This window comes from Mirounga angustirostris, unplaced genomic scaffold (genome assembly GCF_029215605.1).
Source record: "Mirounga angustirostris isolate CCGP_5_RB_7025 unplaced genomic scaffold, mMirAng1.0.hap1 SCAF_5, whole genome shotgun sequence".
Classification (NCBI taxonomy): Eukaryota; Metazoa; Chordata; class Mammalia; order Carnivora; family Phocidae; genus Mirounga; species Mirounga angustirostris.
The window spans coordinates 64,213,372-64,235,243 of record NW_026991713.1 but is presented as its reverse complement, the minus strand read 5'-3'; the positions used below and the strand labels follow the sequence as shown (position 1 = coordinate 64,235,243).

Below are 21,872 nucleotides of genomic sequence, written 5' to 3'. Positions count from 1 at the left end.
AAAATACAGCTGACCCTTGAACAACACTGGTTTGAACTGTGTTGGTCCACCTATATGCAGATTTTTTTTCTATAAATACAGTACAGTACTGTAACTGCATTTTCTCTTATGATTTTCTTAACATTTTCTTTTCTCCAGCATACTTTTTTGAAAGGATACAGTATATGATACATATAACATACAAAATATGTGTTAATTATATTATTGGTAAGGCTTCTGGTAGTTCACCTTCTGGGGAGTCAAGAGTTATATGTAGATTTTCAACTGTGTAGAGGTAGGTACCCCTAACCCCCACACTGTTCAAAGGTCAACTGTAATGAAAAACCACTATGAAAAGATATCCAATATATACTGTTAACTGATAGAGGCAACTCACATAAGAGTAGTATAGTAAGAAGTTATTTTTTAATAGAAATACATATTTACTAGGTATGTGTACACAAAAATGTCCAAGACACTATATGACAAAACATTATCAATGGTTACCTCTGGAGGGTGGGATTACAGAGGAGTGAAGCTTTCTACATTACACGTTTCCGTATTAATTTTTACCGTAAACATGCGTTACCTTTATGAGAAAAAAATAACATGAAAAATGCAGAGGAGCTTGACAGGACCAATATCAATGCCACAACAATGTATTAAGTCCTCTCAAATTTGAACTTGGATTTATCACAAGTCTTAAAACTAAGATATTAAAGGGTGGTATTTTTGATCTGTTAATTCCAGAATGTGCCTAAAATCAATTCTGTAGAGAGGATCAACAATCCCAAATTTTAAAAGTCACTGGATTTTGGAAAAGGTCATATCATCCACTGGAATCTCTCTATATTTATTGGATAAGTACCAGATAATTCATCCATTCAAGCTTACCGAAGGTGCTTTGGAGGATACACAGAAAAGTGAGTCTCTGTCCTTGCTAAGCTTAATACATAGCAAATAAGAAAAAATATAATTTAAAAGATATAAGTAGGAGAAGTATATAATATATATGTGCCTAAAGTGGACAAATTGATTTGAGATGTATTTTATCCTGGATTTCAAATCTTTACCATAATAAAAGGGAAGACATGAAGAAAACGTTCAGAATTGGCAAGACAGCTATGGACTTCCTCTTCAAATTTCATTCTTTATCCACTACCTTCTATTCTAGAGCTATCAGACAGATATCCTCATTAAATGCTTTTTCTCTGTCTTAATTGCTTCTTGCAATCAAAGGTAGGGCATGGCTGGAGGTAAGAGGTCTACTGGTAGGAGAAAGCCAAGCTGACTGGATAATCAGTAAAAATTGGGAATACTGAATCCACAGATCCCGGGCACCTGGGTGGCTCAGTTGGTTAAGCGACTGCCTTCAGCTCACGTCATGATCCTGGAGTCCCGGGATCGAGTCCAGCATCGGGCTCCTTGCTCAGCAAGGAGTCTGCTTCTCCCTCTGACCCTCCCCCCTCTCATGTGCTCTCTCGCTCTCATTCTCGCTCTCTCAAATAAATAAAATCTTAAAAAAAAAAATCCACAGATCCAAAGGGTTTCCAGTGTAGCTACTGCCAATACTGAGTATGCCAATATCTTACATTACAAGAGCAGTGTCTAGCTCCCTAGCTTCTCATTCCATGGCATTAAAAAAAAAGAGCTCAGAGTTTATCATCCTAAGGGTAAGTCTTAAACACTTTTCTTCAAAACATAACCTTAAAAAAAAAAAAAAAGAAGACAAAGAAGACAAAGAAGAAGAAATATTTGACTCACAAACCCATACGAAGTATTCATCAGGTTTAGCCCTATTATTTTTGTGATTTTATTAAACAAATACAGTCTTACCTGCAACTGGGATATCACTACGCACTCGCTTCCAAGTCATTTATAATAATGTTAAATAGGACCATTTCAGGTATCAAAACTGAAAATAGCACTATTTACAATTCTGTCCAGAAAAAAAAAATCCCTTTATTACTATTATTTTATTTTTCCTGTCTTAAAAGTCACCCCCATCATCACATAACGTGCCTTCCCTCTCCAACCAGTCAGTGATTGCAATTATATCAAAGCCTTTTAGAAAATCTACATCACTTACATTCACTTGTTCTCCTGTGGCTACATTATTACCGCTTCAAAAATTACACTTATATTAAGCATCATCTCCCCTTTAATGCTCCTCTCCCAACCCAAAATTTAAGTGTTCAATAATCTATTTCTTTATTAGAGAATCCACCTATTCTAAGGATGCACTAAACCTACCAAATAACTACCCAGTTTACCAGAAAACTGGAAGACTGGATTCAGTGTGACACATAATGAAAGTGATCAATCCTATTTTCTAAACTTCAAATCCCAGTTCAGCAACAAAGATCAACCTCCTCACCCCACACACACAGAGGAAGCTGTTGAAACTGATCACCAAATGAATATACCATACCAAAGATAGATAGATAGATAGATATATACTTACACTTCGATGGAACTGTGTAAAGGACTGAATCATGTAGAATCGATGCATGTATACTATCGCAGTGTTGATAGTCAATTGTGAACTAAAATGTTAAAGTTAAGGCCCCAAAACAGGCAGGCAGAACAATTCCCAAAAATACAACCTGTAGGGTGCCTGGGTGGCTCAGTTGGTTAAGCGACTGCCTTCGGCTCAGGTCATGATCCTGGAGTCCCGGGATCGAGTCCCACACTGGGCTCCCTGCTGAGCAGGGAGTCTGCTTCTCCCTCTGACCCTCCCCCCTCTCATGCTCGCTCTCTCATTCTCTCTCAAATAAATAAATAAAATCTTAAAAAAAAAAAATACAACCTGTATATCCTCCCAAAAGGACCATGCAGCCAAGCACAGTACATGCTTCTAAATGAAAATCATACTTAATTTTCCAAATTAAAGAGCAAATCTGTTTTCTTTCACCAAATTATTAACCACCAATTGACACGTAACATAATGCCTTACACACAACTGCTATTCAATGTGTAAATTTGCTGAACTGATAAACAAGCTTCTTAGCACGTGTGGATCGAGGAACCTAAACCTGTCACTTGCCTCCTGAAAATCCTGCAGTGGAGATCCAGTAGCTCAGGATATCTCTTCACACGACTTACAACACCCTTCCTGATCTGGCCCCCAGGTATGACTCTACTATCTCCTCACTTTCTAAGCTCCAGAAATTAACTTTTCAGTCCCACTCGTCTGTGGCAACTAAGCCTTCTCATATGGTGATCCCTGGGAGATGTGACAGTCACTCACTGACAAAATTTTAAATGCCTTACTTCTAAAGCCCTCAGAAGACAATGTGGGTTATTCAGGGAAGAGGTTGTGGTCCCAAGATGTCAACAACCTTAATAACAATACACACATTAAAAAGGGCTACATGTACTAAAACAGAATTTCAAACAAAAAGCTTAATTTAGTACTGACCCAATGCTTAGGAAACAAATTGGATATCCGCAATAAAGAGGACACCTCTTTTGAGGTGAGCACAACTTTAAGATACAACAAACATTACAGCCAGCCACACACTTAAATAGGAGCTGCACCCAGAAATAATTTTTCACTGCCAGAGTGGAAAGAACTTTAAAACTATATAAGCTTTCTCTGCTGCAACATGAGTATATTTTCTGACAAAAATACTTGAAGGGGAAAAAAAAATCACTAAATTATCTGATCTTTGAAATGTAAAGAAAACAAATACACATTAGAACTCTGAGTAAATTTAAAAATCCACAGTTTGTAAATGGTTTTTTAAAACTTTAGATCCCTGGGTCTATATCCTTACCAACAGAAACTGACATGCTTCCTTCCTCTGAAATTCTATAAAGTTTTAACAGTAGCTACCATTTGAACATGAGTGCCAGGCATTTTCTTAGGCATAGAAGTTACGTGCATGGCTTATCACTCCATTTTACAGACTAGAAAACCAAGAATTTGACAGATTTCTTAAATAGCTAGTAAGTTGAAGGAACGGATTTTGAACCATAGCTGGGGCATTAATTCTAGGCCACCCTCTCTTCATAAGTAAGACCTACAGGTCTTGAATTTCTCAAAACTCTTTACACGCTAAGTTCAAGAGACAGCCATCAACAGTGAAACCTCCACCAAACCCCCAGGCAATAGCGGAAAAGTAGAATTTCTAAGTCACCGGATCTGGAGACCAGAACACAACGAAAGGGGACTAGGAAGGGCTGGTTAAAACACAAGCTGCGAAGGATACGAATTCCCAGCAAAGCTGGTGGCACTGGCAGGCGAGCGGGAAATTAACTCCGCCTCGCTTCCGCGGCGCAAACACTGAATTTCAGCCCGCCCCATCGGAGTCTCTCCCACCTAGACATTCAGCCCCTGCCCACCCGCTTCCGTCTTCCGTCCCTGACAGAGCCTGAGGCCTGGAAGCCCGAGCATGGCGGGTCTGACTCCAAGGCCGGAGGCCTAGGCCGAAAGGATACACGTTAAGACGTTGTCCCATGTCCTGGAGCAGATTGGCCGCCTGCTGGCGATGAGAAAGTTCTTTATCTGGGTCCAGGCCAAAACGACGGGATGGGCTATTTTCCAGCTGTTCTCGAGTAAAATACCACCGTTTGTTGTTGTTCTTCCTCTCTCCCTCCATAGTGCTTCAACCAGAAGGCAGCGGCGGAGGCTGCAAGCACTTCCCAGCGTCACCTAAACGGCGACACACATCCGCTATGCGGGGGCAACTGCGACGTGACGAACTTCCGCTAAAAGGTGGAGGGCTAGATTGTGACAGGCTTCCGCAAAGAAGGGATAGTTAGAGTCTACTTCCGGAATGGACCTCGCAACAACCTGTAGCCGAGTTAACAGCCAGTAGGCGACCAGGAAAGACCTTGAGTCTAGGACGCAGGCGCCAGTCATGTGACCCTTGGGAGGGGGGGGTAGAAGTTCTCGTTCGAAACCACGCGTCCTCCCGCGAGAGCTGGGTTTAGCTTTCGCGTGGTGGACGAGGTGGCGAGGCAACTGTTGTGGCGGGGTAGGGCGCCCGCCCACGCGCCCCTCGGCGGTTTCTCGGAGAACTTCGTTTGTGGCGGAGGTGGCGATATAAAATGGGGGAGATAGCGAACTTGACAGAACAGGTGAGACTGTCAGAAACTGAAAAAAGTAATCAAAGAGAGTGGCCCTATCGTATATCGTAATATAAAGCAACTAGAAAGCTCTTACGTTGTTGGTAGCGGTGTAAACTACCCTTTTGCAAAGCCGCTTTACAGCGTTTATCTAAAGCCTTGAAAGAATTCTTACGCTTCGCCACAGTGATTCAACGTAAGGGAATGAAGTTTAATTAATAGTGTTAATTTAGTGATTACCACGTTCCAGGCACATTGTTGACTCAAATACACTATTTCATTTAAAAGGCAGAACCCCAAGAGGTAATAACGTTTCAATTCCCGTTCTGTGGACGAGCGAACTAAAACCGCTCCTTCGTTGTGGAAAGCTTCCACCTCCACCTTGCACACATAAGAATTTGTAAGTTGCTGTCCTCCACCAAGAAGTACCCCAGCTGGACGCCTGATGCCTATTTGAGCCTGGGCAAGATACCTAACCTCTCTGTGCCTCTTGTATAAATGTAAATGATAACAACAGTACCTACGTTTTAGGTTGTGAGGATTAAATAAGATATAATTAATTAAAAGCCTTTATAATAGTACCTAGCACATAGGAACATAGAAAACATTCAGTAGATGTTATCATAGTATTTATTCTGTTATATTAAAATTTGAGTTGTATGCATAGCACCTACCTAATACAGTCCTGGCCCTAGTAGTCGATAAATGTCAAATAAATGCTCACAACACCCTACAATAAAGAAACCAGGGCTTGGGGAAGTTAAGTAGTTTGCCCTACACTACACTGTTAAGTGTTGATTTTTAAATCAAGTCTAATTCCATTGTTCTTTCCATTCTAGCAAACTGTATTCCTGCTTTCCTGAAACAATTTACCTTGACTAATTGGGGTAGTATTAGAATCCTTTGTCTTTGGGGTAGTATTAGAATCCTTTGTCTTTTATAATATTTTGAGTTTTTTCATTTTAGACGTGGCTGCTCCCACTCAGTTTGATTCTAATTCTCAGAAGTATTTCCTTCCATTTCAGGCCCTCCTTTGCCATATGCTACCTATAATTAGCATTAGCTACATTTTACTCCAGAAAAATTGAGGTTCAGGAAGATTTAAATGACTTATTTCAGGTTATAACATGTAAAAAGTTTATGATTTCAAACTTCTAACATCACAGACTTGTTTCTTTTAATAGAATAAGCATTTTTTTTTCCAATTATGTAGTCATTATATTTTTTAAAAAGATTTATTTATTTGTTTGAAAGAGAGAACGAGCTGGGGGGAGGGGAAGAAGCAGACTCCCTGCTGAGCGGGAAGCCTGACCTGGGGGCTCAATCCCAGGACCCTGGGATCATGACCTGAGCCAAAGACAGACGCCTAACCAACTAAGCCACCCAGACGCCCCTGGTCCTCCACTTAAACTCTTGGATTGATGGCTCCATTTTGAATTTGCTCTCCTGGCTGAGTATACCAATTTTCCAAGAAAAAATTCTGGTATCTGTTCAGCTCTAGGCAATGCAGGTGGTAATCAATGGCTTGCTGTCCTGCCATACAGAAGACCGGGACCTGTGTAACTCAGAGAAAGGAAATATTCTTTGACTGAGAGGATAAATATTTGAAAGTAGGAGGCAGTAATAACAATTGCTAAACAAGAGTTTTGGATCAGGCCTGGACTCATCCCAGCTCTTCTTTTTTATTTTTTTAAACCCTCAACGATCCTTATGTGTACAGTTCCATAGTGTCAGCTATATTCACATTGTTATGTAACAGGTCTCCACAACTTTTTCATTTTGCAGATCTGAAACTTTATGTCCATATGCTTCATTTCCCCCTCTCCCAGCCCTGACACCTCCCAATCTACTTTGTGTTGCTATGAGTTTGACTGCTTTAGATATCTTATGTAAGTAGAATCATACAGTGTTTGTGACTGCCTTATTTCACTTAGTATAATGTCCTTAAAATTCCCAGCTCTTCTTTTAACTAGCTGTGTGATTTTTTTTTAAATATTTTATTTATTTATTTATTTATTTATTTATTTGAGAGAGAGAGAGCACCTTCAGGTAGAGAGGGAACGGCAGAAGCAGACTCTCCGCTGAGCAGGAAGCCAGACGTGGGGCTCGATTTTAGGACCCCAAGATCATGACCCAAGGTGAAGGCAGACGCTTAACTGACTGAGCCACCCAGCTGCCCTTAGCTGTGTGATCTTAAATGTCATCTCTGGATCCTGATGGGAAACCATCTGGCACACAGTAGGTGTTCAGTACATGTTTATTGTCAAAATAATGTTAACCTTCAGATAAATTGCCCTTAAAGAACAATTGACAAAACCTTAAACTAGAGGAATTTTCCTTTTTTTCTCTTCTTTTTTTAATTTAAATAGGACTCTCTTTCCTATAAAAGAAACCTATCAGGCTACTTTTCCTATTCACGGGACTAATCTTGTTCTGGATACAGGATTATACCATATTTCATGATTTGATCTTATTTTGCATTGTGCATGAATGTCATATTTCAGCCATGTCGAACATTACCATCTACTACTGTAAAAATAATTTCTTTCCAATATTTATATAGTCTCCAAATTAAAGCATGAAAAGATGGTGTGCCATTTGTAACTATTCCCAATTCCACATTCAGTTGATGTCATACTAATAGCTTGAAATTGGCCATGGTGTGGGTGTACTGGTAAATTATTAACAACTAGCTATCCAGAAAATCATTGTATGTGTATTTATACATACATAATTTCAAACATGAACTTATTGATATAAAGGATGTGTAGCACATATTTATAAAAAATATACAATCTTTATTATAAATTTCTTATAGCCACTTGATTCTCATAGAATGCTTTTGCTCAGTTTTGCCAACTTCTTGATTCAATAACCAACCTGTGATTGCATTTGACAAATGAGAATAGTTTTTTTTTTTTCAAAGATTTATTTATTTATTTGAGAGAGGGAGAACGTACAAAGGAGGAGCATACAAAGGAGGAGCAGAGGGAGAGAAAGAGGGAGAGAATCCCAAGCAGACTCCCTACTGAGCACGGAGCCCCATGCAGAGCTCGATCTCAAGACCCTGAGATCATACATGACCTGAGCCGAAATCAAGAGTCAGATGCTTAACAGACTGAGCTACCCAGGCACCCCAGCAAATGAGAATAGTTTTGACTGTTGGTTGACATTTTCATTTGCATTAATCAGTAAGATAAAAGTGAAACAATAAGGGGCCAAGCATGGAGCCTGCTTAAGATTCTGTCTCTCCCTCTCCCTCTGCCCCTCCCCCCTCCAAAAAAAAGTGAAACAATGAGACTTATGTTGGAACTTCACTTATTTGTCAGTGACTTGAGCAACATCTTTGCTGGGATGGGATAATAGTTTTTGAAAACCGAAAGAACCTTTCAATTTTTTGTGCTCTTGACAATGTAATGGGCATAGACATGGCATACTTTTAAACTTAATCTACATTATTTACATACTACCACTTTCTTAAGTCTAGTCAACAAAATAAATAAATCAAGCTTTTGTTTGCAGCATTTACCATTTCTGTAGTCTAAATTCTCCCATTATGGCCAGTTTCAAGCTACCAACGTGACATCACCTAGCATGGACTTGGGAAGAGATGAACACACCATCACGTAGTATTTCCTCCATATAGATACAATAGACAGGGGCTTCTGGTTTCCAGTCTGATATGTAAAGAGCTTGGAAGTCATTGCTCCTGTTCTTATAACAAAAAAAAAAAAAAAAAAAAAAAAACCCTGAATAAACTGAAAATCATCAACCCTTGTTAGATCGAGCAGAGAATTAAGGGGACAGGGCAAACCTCTACCACAAAAACTGGAGAGACAGGCAGAATCAGAAGAGGCAGAACAGAGACCCGTGGCTTACTGAGAGCAAAAACTACTATTGAAACCAGCAACTAATAGGAATACATAAAGGGCAATTGACTAATTGCTGGAGACTGAACTTGGCCTAGATTGAGAGACTAAAAACAAACAAACCTTTTGAGGGCCCCCACACTTTCATGAGTTTTACTTCCAGGAGCCCCATAGGTCTTAACTATAAAGATTGGAGAAAAATCCCCTTGTCCTTCTGGGAGGGAAAGGGAAAAAAGAGCTACTTAGACCCAGAGCATTCAGTTGTCCTTAACAAAAGCCTGTCCTCAATGGAAGCTACTTAACAGAGCCTAACCAATGTAGGAAAAGGAAAATAACCAACTCCAGCATTTGTGAGGGCCACAGTCTGGAGGGGACACAAGCTCACTAAAAAACAGACCTGATATGATTATAAAGCACTTTCCTCACCTGCCCCCCTTACCAACACATCAGTAGATCTCCTATATAATAACAGGGGATTACAACAGAAAGAACTACAAACTCAGACCCATTTAAGAAGGAGTGTGTAAGGAAACCCAAAGACAACAGGGGAGACAAAGACGTCAGAGGAGATTTTAGCCTCTGATACCTACAGCCATAGCAAACAGGAAATAGCAACCAAACTCCCAAACAGATAAACGTAAAACATCCATTCCTTTTACCCAATATATCATGTCTAGCTTCCTGCAAAAAAAAATTATAAGGCATGCTAAAAGGCAAAAAATAGAGTCTCAAGAGACAAAGCAAGTATCAGAACCAGAGTCATAATATGGCAGAAATTTTTGAATTGTCAAACTGGGAATTTAACTGATTAATATGCTAAGGACTCTAATGGGAAAAGTGGGCAACATGCAAGAATAGATGAGTAACGAAGCAGGGAGATGAAAACTAAGAATCAAAAGGAAATGTTAGAAATAAAAAACCTGTAACGGGTGCCTGGCTGCCTCAGTCAGTAGAACATGCGACTCGATCTTGGAGTCGTGAGTTCAAGCCTCAGGTTGGGCCTAGAGCTTACTTTAAAAAAAAAAACAACAAAACCCACTTTGAAGGAAATGAATGCCTTTGATGGGCTTATCAATACACTGGACACAACCAAGGAAAGAATCAGTGAGTTTGAAGATACATTAATAGAAACTTCCCAAACTGAAAAGCAAAGAGAAAAAAGAATAAAAACAGCAGAATATACACATACAATAGATATAACTTCATGAGCATAGATAATAGTAAAATGTAGTAAAATAATTAGGAAGAGATGAGTTTTTAGTATTTACTACTTTTACTTTTCATATTTATTCAATTGTAAGTTTAGATAATTTTAAATAATGGCTTAACAACCAGCTTGCAAAATTCCTGAAAATTTAAGAGGCAGCTAAAAAATCAGTATGAACTGATTCAGCACACCACTGCTTGAAATAAAAACCCATTGGAAGTACCATATTCACATTTAAATACTGTTTATGTTTCCATTATATGCTGAACACTATGCTAAGGAAATTTGCGTACATTATCTCATTTAATTCTTATAACTCTGAAATAGATACCATTGCCATTTTTTAAAATAAACAGGCTTAACCTATTCAAACTCAGATACTGAGAATATGGCAAAACTAATATTTGAGCCCAGGTCAGTGCTCTTTCTATTCACTGCCTTCTGAAACTTATAGTTTAGACTGGGGCAAGAAAAAGGGTAACTGGCACTTGATGCCTCCATTTTTCTGAAGTTATTTAGCCCACTCCCACTTTAGCTCTACTGTGAACCCATAAATCCTGTGTCTCCTTAGACAAAGGGAGTGTTAGTCATAGTAATTCTTCAGGGCATTACCATGGTTACCAAACACAGAGTCCAGTGCTCCAGCCTGAATGTTCCAGAAGAGGACAGGGAGGAGCTGAGATGGCCTTCTTCAACTTATACCTGTTGGGATATCAAAATTCCTTTCGGAACAAGAAAAGGGACACAACTGAAGAAACAAGTAAGGGGAATATAGGGTAGAGGATTAGAAGAGCTTCTTGGCCATTTCCTTTTCTACCTTGAGTTAGAGCTTTATCGCCCATAATTAACAATTACACTGGTCACCAGTAAAAATTATGGAGTAGGGAGATTATCCATTAGGTTTCCCTCTTCTGTCATTTAATATCCTTATTAAGACATTCAATCTGTTCAACTGAATAAATGTTCATTATTACTCATTTGCTCATTTAGTTAACATTTACTAAGTACAGTTTTGTGCCAGGCTTTCTCTTGGTGACTGGGGATGGATGGGGTAAGATCTCTGCCATAAAGTGGCTATTGGATAAAGATAAATACGCAAACAAAAAATTTGCAATATAGTCTATGAATAAGTTAAATATGGAATACTGTGGGACCACAAAAGAGGAAGTACCTGATACTATTGGATTTGAATGAGCACAGGAGAATCCTTTATTTTTTATTTTATTTTATTTTTTTTAAGATTTTATTTATTTATTCATGAGAGAGAGAGAGAGAGAGGCAGAGGGAGAAGCAGGCTCCCTGCTGAGCAGGGAGCCCGATGCGGGACTCGATCCCAGGACCCTGGGATCATGACCTGAGCCGAAGGCAGACACTTAACCATCTGAGCCACCCAGGCGCCCACAGGAGAATCCTTTAGAAAAGACTTCACACAATGCTGCCAGGATGATGGGAGTTCACCAAGTAGACAAAAAGGGAATATTGCACAGACTAAGGAACAGAGAGTTGAGAGAGGGCCATATTCATTGAACTCTAAGTCCTTGGGTACAGATAAAGTGTAAAGAAGACAGGTGCTGGGAAGTAAGCTTTGTAAACTTGGCAGGGGCCAGAAAATTGAGGATGCTGTTAGGCATGCTAAGCATTTTAATTTTATAGGGAGCCACTGAAGGATTTTTAATAGGCAGTGAGTAAATATCTGATTGTATTATACCCACAATGCCTAGCAGTGCCTAATACATAATGCTCTAATGCTCTAATACATAGAGATTTAATAAATACTTGTAGGTAAAAAATTAATAAATGATACTTGAATGACTAAAACAGGAAGTTAGAGGAGGCTTTGGAGGAGATGTGACAGTTGGTTAAGGTTTTAAAAGATAAATTGTTTGAAAGCACAGAAATAGAGGAGAAAGGGTATTTCAGACAGAATGGAGAACATATGTGAAGGAAATAAAGTGTAGGCAGGTACTAAAGCAAAGTTTTATTGGGGTGAAGGTAGGGGGTAACTGGTAAGTATAAAACACAAAGTTAAGATTGAGAGAGAGTAATATTGTATAGGACTCTATTAGGCACTTTCTATCCTTTTTCTAATGACAACAAAGAAGCTCTGTTTTACATACCCAGCTTTCAGGTAAGGTTTGTATAAAGGGTCCCACTGGTGGACCCTAGAAATCCCTTAATAGCCCCACACCAGACCTCCCCCGTTGGCCCCCACCTGTCCCAGCATTATGCCATGGGGCTGCTATTGTCTCCAAATAAGAAGCTCTTCACCCTCTCTCAGAGAAACACACTTGACCTACTCCATAAATTTTCCTTGTTTCAAGAATAGGCCTCTCCTGGCTGCTCTGGCCCTGCCTGCCCCCAACTAGATGGAACTTCTCACTATGAGAGAACTGAGCACCAAGCCTGGGGTTTTCGTACCCAGTTAGCTACTTAAACTGTAGTAAACAAGACTTGGTACCAATCCAAAGAGGTCTGAGTCTCATTTCTAATTAATTTCATTGTAGGCTAGGCAGAAAGAAAGACTTCACTTTATTAAAGTATGGGGTAGGGGCACTTGGGTGGCTTAGTAAGTTGAGTGCCCAACTCTTGATTTCGGCTCAGGTCATGATCTCAGGGTCGTGAGATCAAGCCTCATATCGGGCTCTGTGCTCAGCAAGGAGTCTGCTTGAGATTCTCTGCCTCTCCCTCTGCCCCTTACCCTCACTTGCGCATGCTCTCTCTCTGTTCTCTCTCTTCAAAATAAATAAAATCTTTAATAAAAAATAATAAAACTATGGGGGTAATAGGGAAGTATCCTGATATCATCTGCTTGCCCAGTTTTTTTCATTCCAGTGGCAGACTATCAGAGGCTGGAGGTTTGGCCAAACTGTTGGCCTAAAATGTAAGGTTAGAAGGAAGACTGGACATCAAATTTGTCACCCCTACAAACTGTTCCCCCTACCCCCTCAATTATACCCTCTGCTTACTTCAAGATTTGGACAGAGGAGGTCTACTTGCTGACTTCTATTTAAAATCCCTAATTTTGTTGGTTTAAGCACTTAATAATATGAAGCTATCTATTTAGTATGTACTATATGCCAGGCATTGTGCTGAGCATTCCACATGCATGATTCCATTTAATCCTCTCAACATGCCTGTGAGGTAGGTATTACTAGTCCCTTTTTACCAATAAAAGGCTCAAACAGGTTAACACAAGGTCAGTGATAGAGCCAGAATTTGACTCCACATTACTGCCTGTGCTCACATTTAAACAGTAATGGGGGGCGCCTGGGTGGCTCAGTTGTTAAGCGTCTGTCTTCAGCTCAGGTCATGATCCCAGGGTTCTGGGATCTAGCCCCACATCGGCTCCCTGCTCGGCGGGAAGCCCGCTTCTCCTTCTCCCACTCCCCCTGCTTGTATTCCTGCTCTCGCTATCTCTCTCTCTGTCAAATAAATAAAATCTTAAAAAAAAAAAAAAAAAAACAGTAATGGGGACAAATGACACAGGTCTTTTGCTGTGAGCAGGCCACTATACAAGTGATTGATGATCAGCCTTTCTAGGAAAATCTGTTAACTCCTAAACCCTGAATTTGAATGTCAGGTGGGTTCACTATTCCCTAACAGGTGGTTCTCAAGATTCCCAAGAGCCCACCATTCACTGAAACTGAATGGTAACTTTTTGCTTAGATAATGGGGAGAATTGTTGACTTGGGAACTCTTCCATGGAGTCAGTGTCTTGTAACCTTCTCTCATAGCCCCTGGACAACTTCCCAACAAAGTTAAAATTCTCCAGCCTCAGAGTGGTGTTCTGCAAGCATGGGAAAAAGTAACTGGGTGGGTTCCTCCTCTCTTTTTGTCTCTCTCATGCACACACATCACAGAGTCGTCATTATGTGGTCTATTATATGCAGATATCAAAACAATAGTTTGACGTTTTCTGTGCTTAAAACTCAAACTTTGCTGGAGTTACTGGTGAAACCCAGTGCTAGAAGTTTATCCACATCTTACTGCTCCATAGAAAATTAGGAAGTTTCACTTCTGGGACAAGAATTTAGTGAAACCACCGTTTGACAAGGCAATTACTTCACTGATTCCATCTTTCCAGGAGGCATCTGTCCCTGGAGTGTGGCTAACCTAATCAACACCCATAAACTGCTGACCACCAACTATGGATCCCTGGTATAAACCTGCTAATATCAAGCTAGCAAGTTCAGATCAGTTAATAAGTACTATATCATGCAAATTGAATATAATTACAGTTGACACTTGAACAACACAGGGGTTAGGGGCACTGACCCCCCACCTAGTCAAAAATCTGCATATAACTTTTGACTCCCCAGAACTTAACTACTAGTAACCTACTGTTGACCAGAAGTTTTACCGAGAACATAAATTGTCCAGTTAACACATATTTTGTATATTTTTTATATGTTCTTACAGTAAAGGTAGAGAAAAGAACATGTTACTAAGAAAATCATTAAGAGGGGGCACCTGGGTGGCTCAGTCAGTTAAGCATCTGACTTCAGCTCAGGTCATGATCTCAGGGTCCTGGGATCGAGTCCCGCATTGGGCTCCTTACTCAGCAAGGAGCCTGCTTCTCCTTCTCCCTCTGCCCCTCCCCCCATTCAATCTCTCTCTCTCTCAAATAAAATCTTTTTTAAAAAATCATAAGAGAAATTACATTTACAATATTTAATTTTCTTTTGTTGTAGTGTATTTATCAAAAAACTCCATGTAGGAACGTCTGGGGGGCTCAGTCAGTTAAGTGTCTGCCTTCAGCTCAGGTCATGATCCCAGGGTCCTGGGATTGAGTCCCGCATTGGGCTCCTTACTCAGCAGGGAGCCTGCTTCTCCCTCTCTCTCTCTATCTCTCTGTTGTACAGTAGACTGTTGTACAGTAGACTCTTAGATAGTTGGTCAAAGATTACATTGTAAATTGGGAAATCAAGAAAAGATACATACCTTATACATTTTAGTTTCACTTAATATGTGTAACTGTAGATTCACCAGTTTTTTTTAATATGGTGCCAATTCCATTTCTTTGAAAATGTGTCTATTGATGAGTACCATGGCCTCTTTGCCCCCACAGTGCATCATGTATCATTTCCGTTTGTCTATTTAAAGTGGAGTCAAGCATTTGCAAAGCAAACTTATTTTTTTATGATTTTTGTATTTTTCAAAACTTTCAGTTATCTTCTTCATGTCTAATCAGAAGTATTTAAAAGTTATTTATAATTCTTGGGGCACCTGGGTGGGTCAGTTGGTTAAGTGTCTGACTCTTGGTTTTGGCTGAGGTGGTCATCTCAGGGTCATGGGATCAAGCCCCACATTGGGCTTTGCGCTCAGCCCAGAATCTGCTTGTCCCTTTCGCTCCCCCTCTGCCTCTTCCCCGGACATGTGCACATGCTTTTTCTCTCTCTCTAAAATAAACAAATAAAATCTTTAATAAAGAGTAATCTTTGCAATTCTTTTTCAAAATAATATTAAATGTAATAGTGCTAAAAAGCTTAAAATGAAAAACGAGTCCCCTACCCCAATCCTCTCACCTCCTACTTCTAAAGAAAATGCTCATATGATATGTATTGATTTATCCATTTTTGGCTATTATATATTGCCTTCCTCTTTTGACAGTTGAGAATTTAGCGTTCTTATGCCACACCCTGTGCTGCTCCTCTCCCACCCTGATTTTTCCAGTATAGTTATATCACAGTTTTAGGTTTGTGGTAGGCAAAATTCTAAGAATGACCCACAATGAACTTTGCCCCTGTATAATCCCCTCCCTATTGAGTGTGGGTGGAACCTCTGAATATTATGGATAACACTCCTTGATTGTTACTTTATATGGAGAAAGGGAGATTATCTGAGTGGGCCTAATCTAATCACACAAGCCCTTTAAAAGCAGAGTATTTTCTCCAGCCAGCAGCAAAAGAGGAATTCAGAGATTGGAAGCAAGAGCGGAATTTGACACTTCATTGCTGGCTTTGAAGATGGAGGGGGCCACATGCCAAAGAATGTGGGTGGCATTTAGGAGCTGAGAGTGGCCTGGCTGACAGCCAGCAAGGGCTCAGCCCTATGACTGCAGGAAACTGAATTCTGCCAACAACCTGAATAAGCCTGAAAATGGATTCTTCTTTAGAGCCTCCACATAAGACCCCAACCCAGACAACACCTTAGTTTCAGCCATATGAGATTAAGCAGAGGACCCAGTCAAGCCTGCCCAGAATTCTGACTTACAGAACTGTGAGGTAATAAAAGAATGATGTTTTAAGCCACTAAGTTTGTGATGCAGCAATAAAACATAAAAGTTTAAGTCAAGTGTTGTAGTCTTAAAAATATGTAAAAATTGTTACCTGATGGGGCACCTGGGTAGCTCAGTCAGGAAAGTTTCTGACTCTTGGTTTCAGCTCAGGTCATGATCTCAGGGTCATGAGATCAAGCCCTGCATCAGGCTCCACGTTCAGTGTGGAGTCTGCTTGAGATTCTCTGCCTCTCTCTCTAAAATAAATAAAATCTTCAAAAAAATTCTTCACTGCTAGACCAAATAATGTCACAATGATAACTTTTGTTCAACCTTTCCTTACCCCTAGAGTTAAGAATTGCTAACTATTATTACTTTTTTCCCCAAATATTTCTTTCTTTTTTTTTTTTAAACTCACATCTTTTTTTTTTTTTAAGATTTTATTTATTTATTTGAGACAGAGAGAATGAGAGAGAGAGAGCACATGAGAGGGGGGAGGGTCAGAGGCAGAAGCAGGCTCCCCGCCGAGCAGGGAGCCCGATGCGGGACTCGATCCCGGGACTCCAGGATCATGACCTGAGCCGAAGGCAGTCGCTTAACCAACTGAGCCACCCAGGCACCCTCCCCAAATATTTCAACAGCTCTGTCAAATGCCCAATATATTTTTTTTCAATCACCCAAAACAATAAATCCATTCTATTTTTTTCGTAACTGCCTCTCTCCTACTCCGTCTGGACTGTTCACTGTCTAAGCCTGGTGCATAGCTCTTGTCTATAGAATTTGCTTTTGCCTCTTTCCAAGGTTTTATTCCCTATTTCCTGGATCCCATGTTTCTTTCTTGGTTTACTCCCTCCCTTTCCTGGAATATATCCTTGAATAGCTTTCTAAGAATGTGTAGGAGGTATATTTTTGAAGCCAAAATGGTTTTATTCTACGCTCACACTTGATTGTCAGTTTTTCCAGATGTGAAATTCTAGGTTGAAAATTCTCATTTTCTGAGAATTTTGAAGGTATGTCTTTATTGTCCTCTAGCTTCCAGTTGGATTCTTTTGTATGTGACTTATTTCTCTCTGGAAGCTTCTAATTTTTTGTTATTGTTCCTTGGTGTTCTGAAATTTCATAATGATGGAATTTGCTGTAGGTCTTTTTTCATTCATTGCAGTAGATACTGCATGAACTTTTTCAATCTGGAAATTTGTGCCCTTCATTTCTGAGAAATTTCCTTTAATATGTATTAATTTATTCTCTATTTTCTCTCCTCTCTTTTTGGAGCTTCTGTTTTAGGGATACCTGGGTGGCTCAGTCAGTTAAGCCTCTGCCTTCTGCTCAGGTCACGATCCCAGGGTCCTGGGATCAAGTCCCACATCAGGCTCCTTCCTCAGCAGGTAGCCTGCTTCTCCCTTTGCCTGCCGCTCCCCCTGCTTGTGAGCTCTCTGTTGCTATCTCTCTCTGGCAAATAATAAAGTCTTTTTTAAAAAACCCAAAAACTTCTGTTTTGTCAGCTATAAAACCTGAGATGATCCTCTAACTTACTAATATTTCTCTTTATTTTCTTTGGGTTTTTAAAAATGCATTCTTTGGGAGGTTGCCCAACTTTATCTTCATATTTTCTGTGTTAATTATCTATTGCTGTGTAACAAAGTATCTTAACACAAAGGCTTAACAAACATTTATTACCTCACAGTTTCTGTGAATCAGGAATCCAAGGAACAACTTAGCTAGGTAGTTCTGGCTCAGGGTTTCTCATGTGGTTGAAAACCGGATGTTAGCAGCACTTCAGTCATCTGATGGCTGGAGGCCTCTCTGGCTGTTGACAAGACACCTCAGTTTCACATCACATGGGCCTCTCCATAAGCTGCTTCAGTGTTCTCACATGTCAGCTAACTTAAGAGCAGATGGTCCAAGAGAGAAGGAAGCCGCAATGCCTTTTTATGACCTAGTCTCAGAAGTGACTGTCACTTCCACCTTATCTGTATGTTAAGAGAGTCACTAAATGCAGCCTACATTCAAGGGGAGGGGGAAGTAAGCTCTACTTCTTCAAGAAATATCTAAGAAGTTGTAGATATATATGAAAAACACCACACCTTTGTATCAGAACATTTTATTTTGGTTACTTTAAGTTCCAAGGGCTATTTTTGGTCCTCTGGCTTTTCTTGTCCATATCTTCTCTCTTTTCTTCATGGATATTATACTTTATTTGAAGTTCTGTTCCTTGCATTAGTTCTGTCTCCTCTGTGCTCTTTTTCCTATGAGTTTATTTTGGTCTCTTTCTCACGATGACTGTTGTCAAACAACTGGTGATCCTTGGCTCTCCACTATAAGAGTGAGGAACTAAAAGCCTATGTGCAGGAGTCCATTGTGGGCTTCAGTGGGAGCTTTCCTCTGGATATCTACAATTTTTCCAGGGAAGGATCCTGTAATTGTTTCCCTGGGGATTGGTTAGATGCTTGTCTGCTAGCATAGTAGGACCAGGACAGGAGAAGGAGGTATTGAGAGTCACACTTTTGAGGATCTCGATTTTCACTTAATCATCAGATTTTTAGTCCTGCACCATATGCCATCCCTCACAGTGAATCCTTGCTAGGAGTGCAGTGCCTGTTAGTTTCAGTTTCTCCAAAGAAATACTTTTTTCCAGTTTTATTGAGATGTAATTGACATATAACATGTAAATTTAAGGTGTACAACATGTTGATTTGATATACTTATGTATTGCAAAATGATTATCACCATAGTGCTAGTTAACACCTCCAACTCATCACATAATTACCTTTTCTTTTTTGTGGTAAGAACATTTAAGATCTACTCTCTTAACACCTTTCAAATATATAAAACAGTATTATTAACTATAATCACTATGCTGTACATTAGATCCCCAGAACTGATTCATCTTAAACTGGAAATTGGTACTTTTTGACCAACATTTCTTCATTTCCCTCACCCCACAGTCCTTGGTAACCACCATTCTACTCTCTGTTCCTAGGAGTTCAGCTTTTTTAGATTCCACATATGAGATCATACAGTATTTGTCTTTCTTTGTCCAACTTACCTGACAGCGTAATACCTTCAGGATCCATCTGTGTTGTTGCAAATGGCAGGATTTCCTTCTTTCTTGTGGCTAAGTAATATTTCACTGTGTATATACCACATCTTCTTTATTCATTAATCCATTGACAGACACTTAAGTTTCTACATCTTGGCTATTGTGAATAATGCTGGAGTGGAAATGAGAGTGAAGATAACTCTTTCCTGTTTTCATTTCCTTTGGATATATACCCAGAAGCAGGATTGCTAGACAGAGAAATCTTTTATATCTTTGTTGGGGCAATGGTTTGTCTGCTTGTGCTACATGTTCTGTAGACAGAGTTTCAGTATCCACCTTCCTGTTCTCAGACATATTCTTTACTCCTGCCTTCTATGGTACCTGTTACATTCTAAGGTTTTTACCTCTCAGATGAATTAGCCCAATTCTAGTTCTATCCTCTACTGCAGAAACTTAAGTTAGAACTTTTTGCATTCTGAAAGGTTAGTTACTACCCGTCTGTCCACTTTCTATTTTCTAAAAGATATTTCTCCTGAAATGCATCATCTGCTCTTGTATCCTTTCTCTGTCTCTCTTTGCCCTTGAAGGTTAATGCCATTGTTGTTATTTTGGCATTTGGCAAATTTGGGAGAGGAAGGAAATTTATATGGTCAATTATTTTTTAAAAACTTTATTTGGTGGGGCGCCTGGGTGGCTCAGTCATTAAGCGTCTGCCTTCAGCTCAGGTTATGATCCCAGAGTCCTGGGATCGAGCCCCACGTCGGGCTCTCTGCTCCGCAGGAAGCCTACTTCTCCCTCTCCCACTCCCCCTGCTTGTGTTCCCTCTCTCACTGTGTCTCTCTCTGTCAAATAAATAATAAATCTTTAAAAAAAAAAACTTTATTTGGTGATATAATTTCAAAGTTATAGAAAAGTTGTAAGATTAGTACAAAGAAACTCCCTACACTGTTTTACCTAAATTAGCCAATTGTATTTGGCCACATTTTCTTTCCCTCTCCCTTTCATTCTCTCTCCAAATATATTATATATATATATATATATATATATATATATATATATATAAAATATCAAGATATAGATATATTTCTCAGCTAGTTGACAATAAATTGCTCATATTATATCCCTATACCCCCAAATATTTAAATTTGTATTTCTTTAGAATAAGAACATTTTCTTAGAAAACAACCCACAATATAGGTATTAAACTCAGCAAATTTTAATAGTGAAATAATACTATTATCTAATTATCTATAGTCTACATTACAATTTTGCCAGTTGTCCCATTAATGTCCTTTAGAGCAAAACTTTTCCTTCCAGGATCTGATTAAGGATGAGCATTGCATTTAGTTGTCATGCCTCTTTAGTCTCCTTTAATCTGGAAAAATAACACTGTTCCTTTGTGTTTTATGACATGGACATTTTTTTAATAGTACATACAAGACATTTTATAGAATTTTCTTTAATATGGGTTTGTCTGATGTTTCTCATAATTAGTTTGGGTATAAATATTTTTGGCAGGAATAAGCAGCAGTATATCTTCAGTAGGTCACATCAGGAGGCTCATAATGTCATCTTGTCCCATTACTGGTGATGTTGACATTGGCCTTTTGATTAAGGTGGTAGGTTTGCGAGTTTTCTCCACTGTCAAGTTACTATTTTTGTGTTGTAATTTGTCAAGTTATTATTTTTGTTTTGTAATTTGTAATCACTTCCAGGAAGTTACTTGAAAAAATGTAAATACCCTATTCATCAAATTTTTACCCACTAGTTTTAGTATCTGTTGATGGTTCTGAGTAATATTATTTCTGTGATAGCTGCAAAATGGTAATTTTCTAACTCAAATCTATTTTAACTCAAGGTTTACAGTAATTTGTTACATTTTGAGTTTTTCTAAAACATTCAACTTTAGTTTTTATACACATCACTGCTCTTTTAACACATAATCTAATAGTTTAATATTTAAATTGCAAAATTGTAATCACAAAGTAACCTAGCATAAATCGTTTGGGGAAAAAAACACGACACTACCAACTCTTGGTAACCATGAGTTTAATTTGTGAGAGCAGAAGTATGCAGATATGCTGAAGAGTAGCTCTCAGCTGCAACTGGAATGTTGCAGGCATCTTTTAATGTTTTTCAGAGGAAATGAAGAACATTAACTAACCTAGCAAGCCTATTCAGTGGAGCTTCTACTATTTATAATAGTGAGCTATTCACATTTAATGTTCTAAAATACATCAAGAAATTAAAGCATCTTAAAGAATTACTTACTAATAGAAACTTAGATAACCTTGTCCTGGACCAAGTTAGAGATGCCTAAATGTTTGCCAAATTCAATATGTGAGTTAGGATGTAGGAAAGGGATAAATTTGAGATCCCTTTCCGGATGCAATTTAGATTCTTAGAATTCTTTGTGCTGACATATCATCCAAAGGTAATGGTTCCTGGCAAAAATTGACAAGATTTCCTGAATTTCAGGAAATGCAC

The 21,872-nt window shown here is 39.2% G+C and overlaps 2 protein-coding genes across 3 annotated transcripts in view; one reads left to right on the top strand and one right to left on the bottom strand.

The window, feature by feature from the left end:
- Positions 1-4,790, bottom strand: part of CCNT1 (cyclin T1) — a 36,158-nt gene extending 31,368 nt beyond the window's left edge. The window contains exons 1-2 of one of the 2 annotated variants that reach the window (XM_045873522.3): positions 4,423-4,790; positions 2,444-2,525 (exon numbers count right to left, since the gene is read on the bottom strand). In XM_045873522.3, the coding sequence (XP_045729478.1) occupies positions 2,444-2,525; positions 4,423-4,583 (243 nt within the window). In that variant the 5' untranslated portion in view covers positions 4,584-4,790. The remainder of the gene's footprint in view (positions 1-2,443; positions 2,526-4,422) is intronic. The other variant, XM_045873523.3, reaches the window with a different exon arrangement.
- Positions 4,761-21,872, top strand: part of SPMIP11 (sperm microtubule inner protein 11) — a 35,075-nt gene continuing 17,963 nt past the window's right edge. Inside the window, exons 1-2 of the mRNA XM_054506214.2 lie at positions 4,761-4,798; positions 5,048-5,064. Of these exons, the coding sequence (XP_054362189.1) occupies positions 4,761-4,798; positions 5,048-5,064 (55 nt within the window). The remainder of the gene's footprint in view (positions 4,799-5,047; positions 5,065-21,872) is intronic.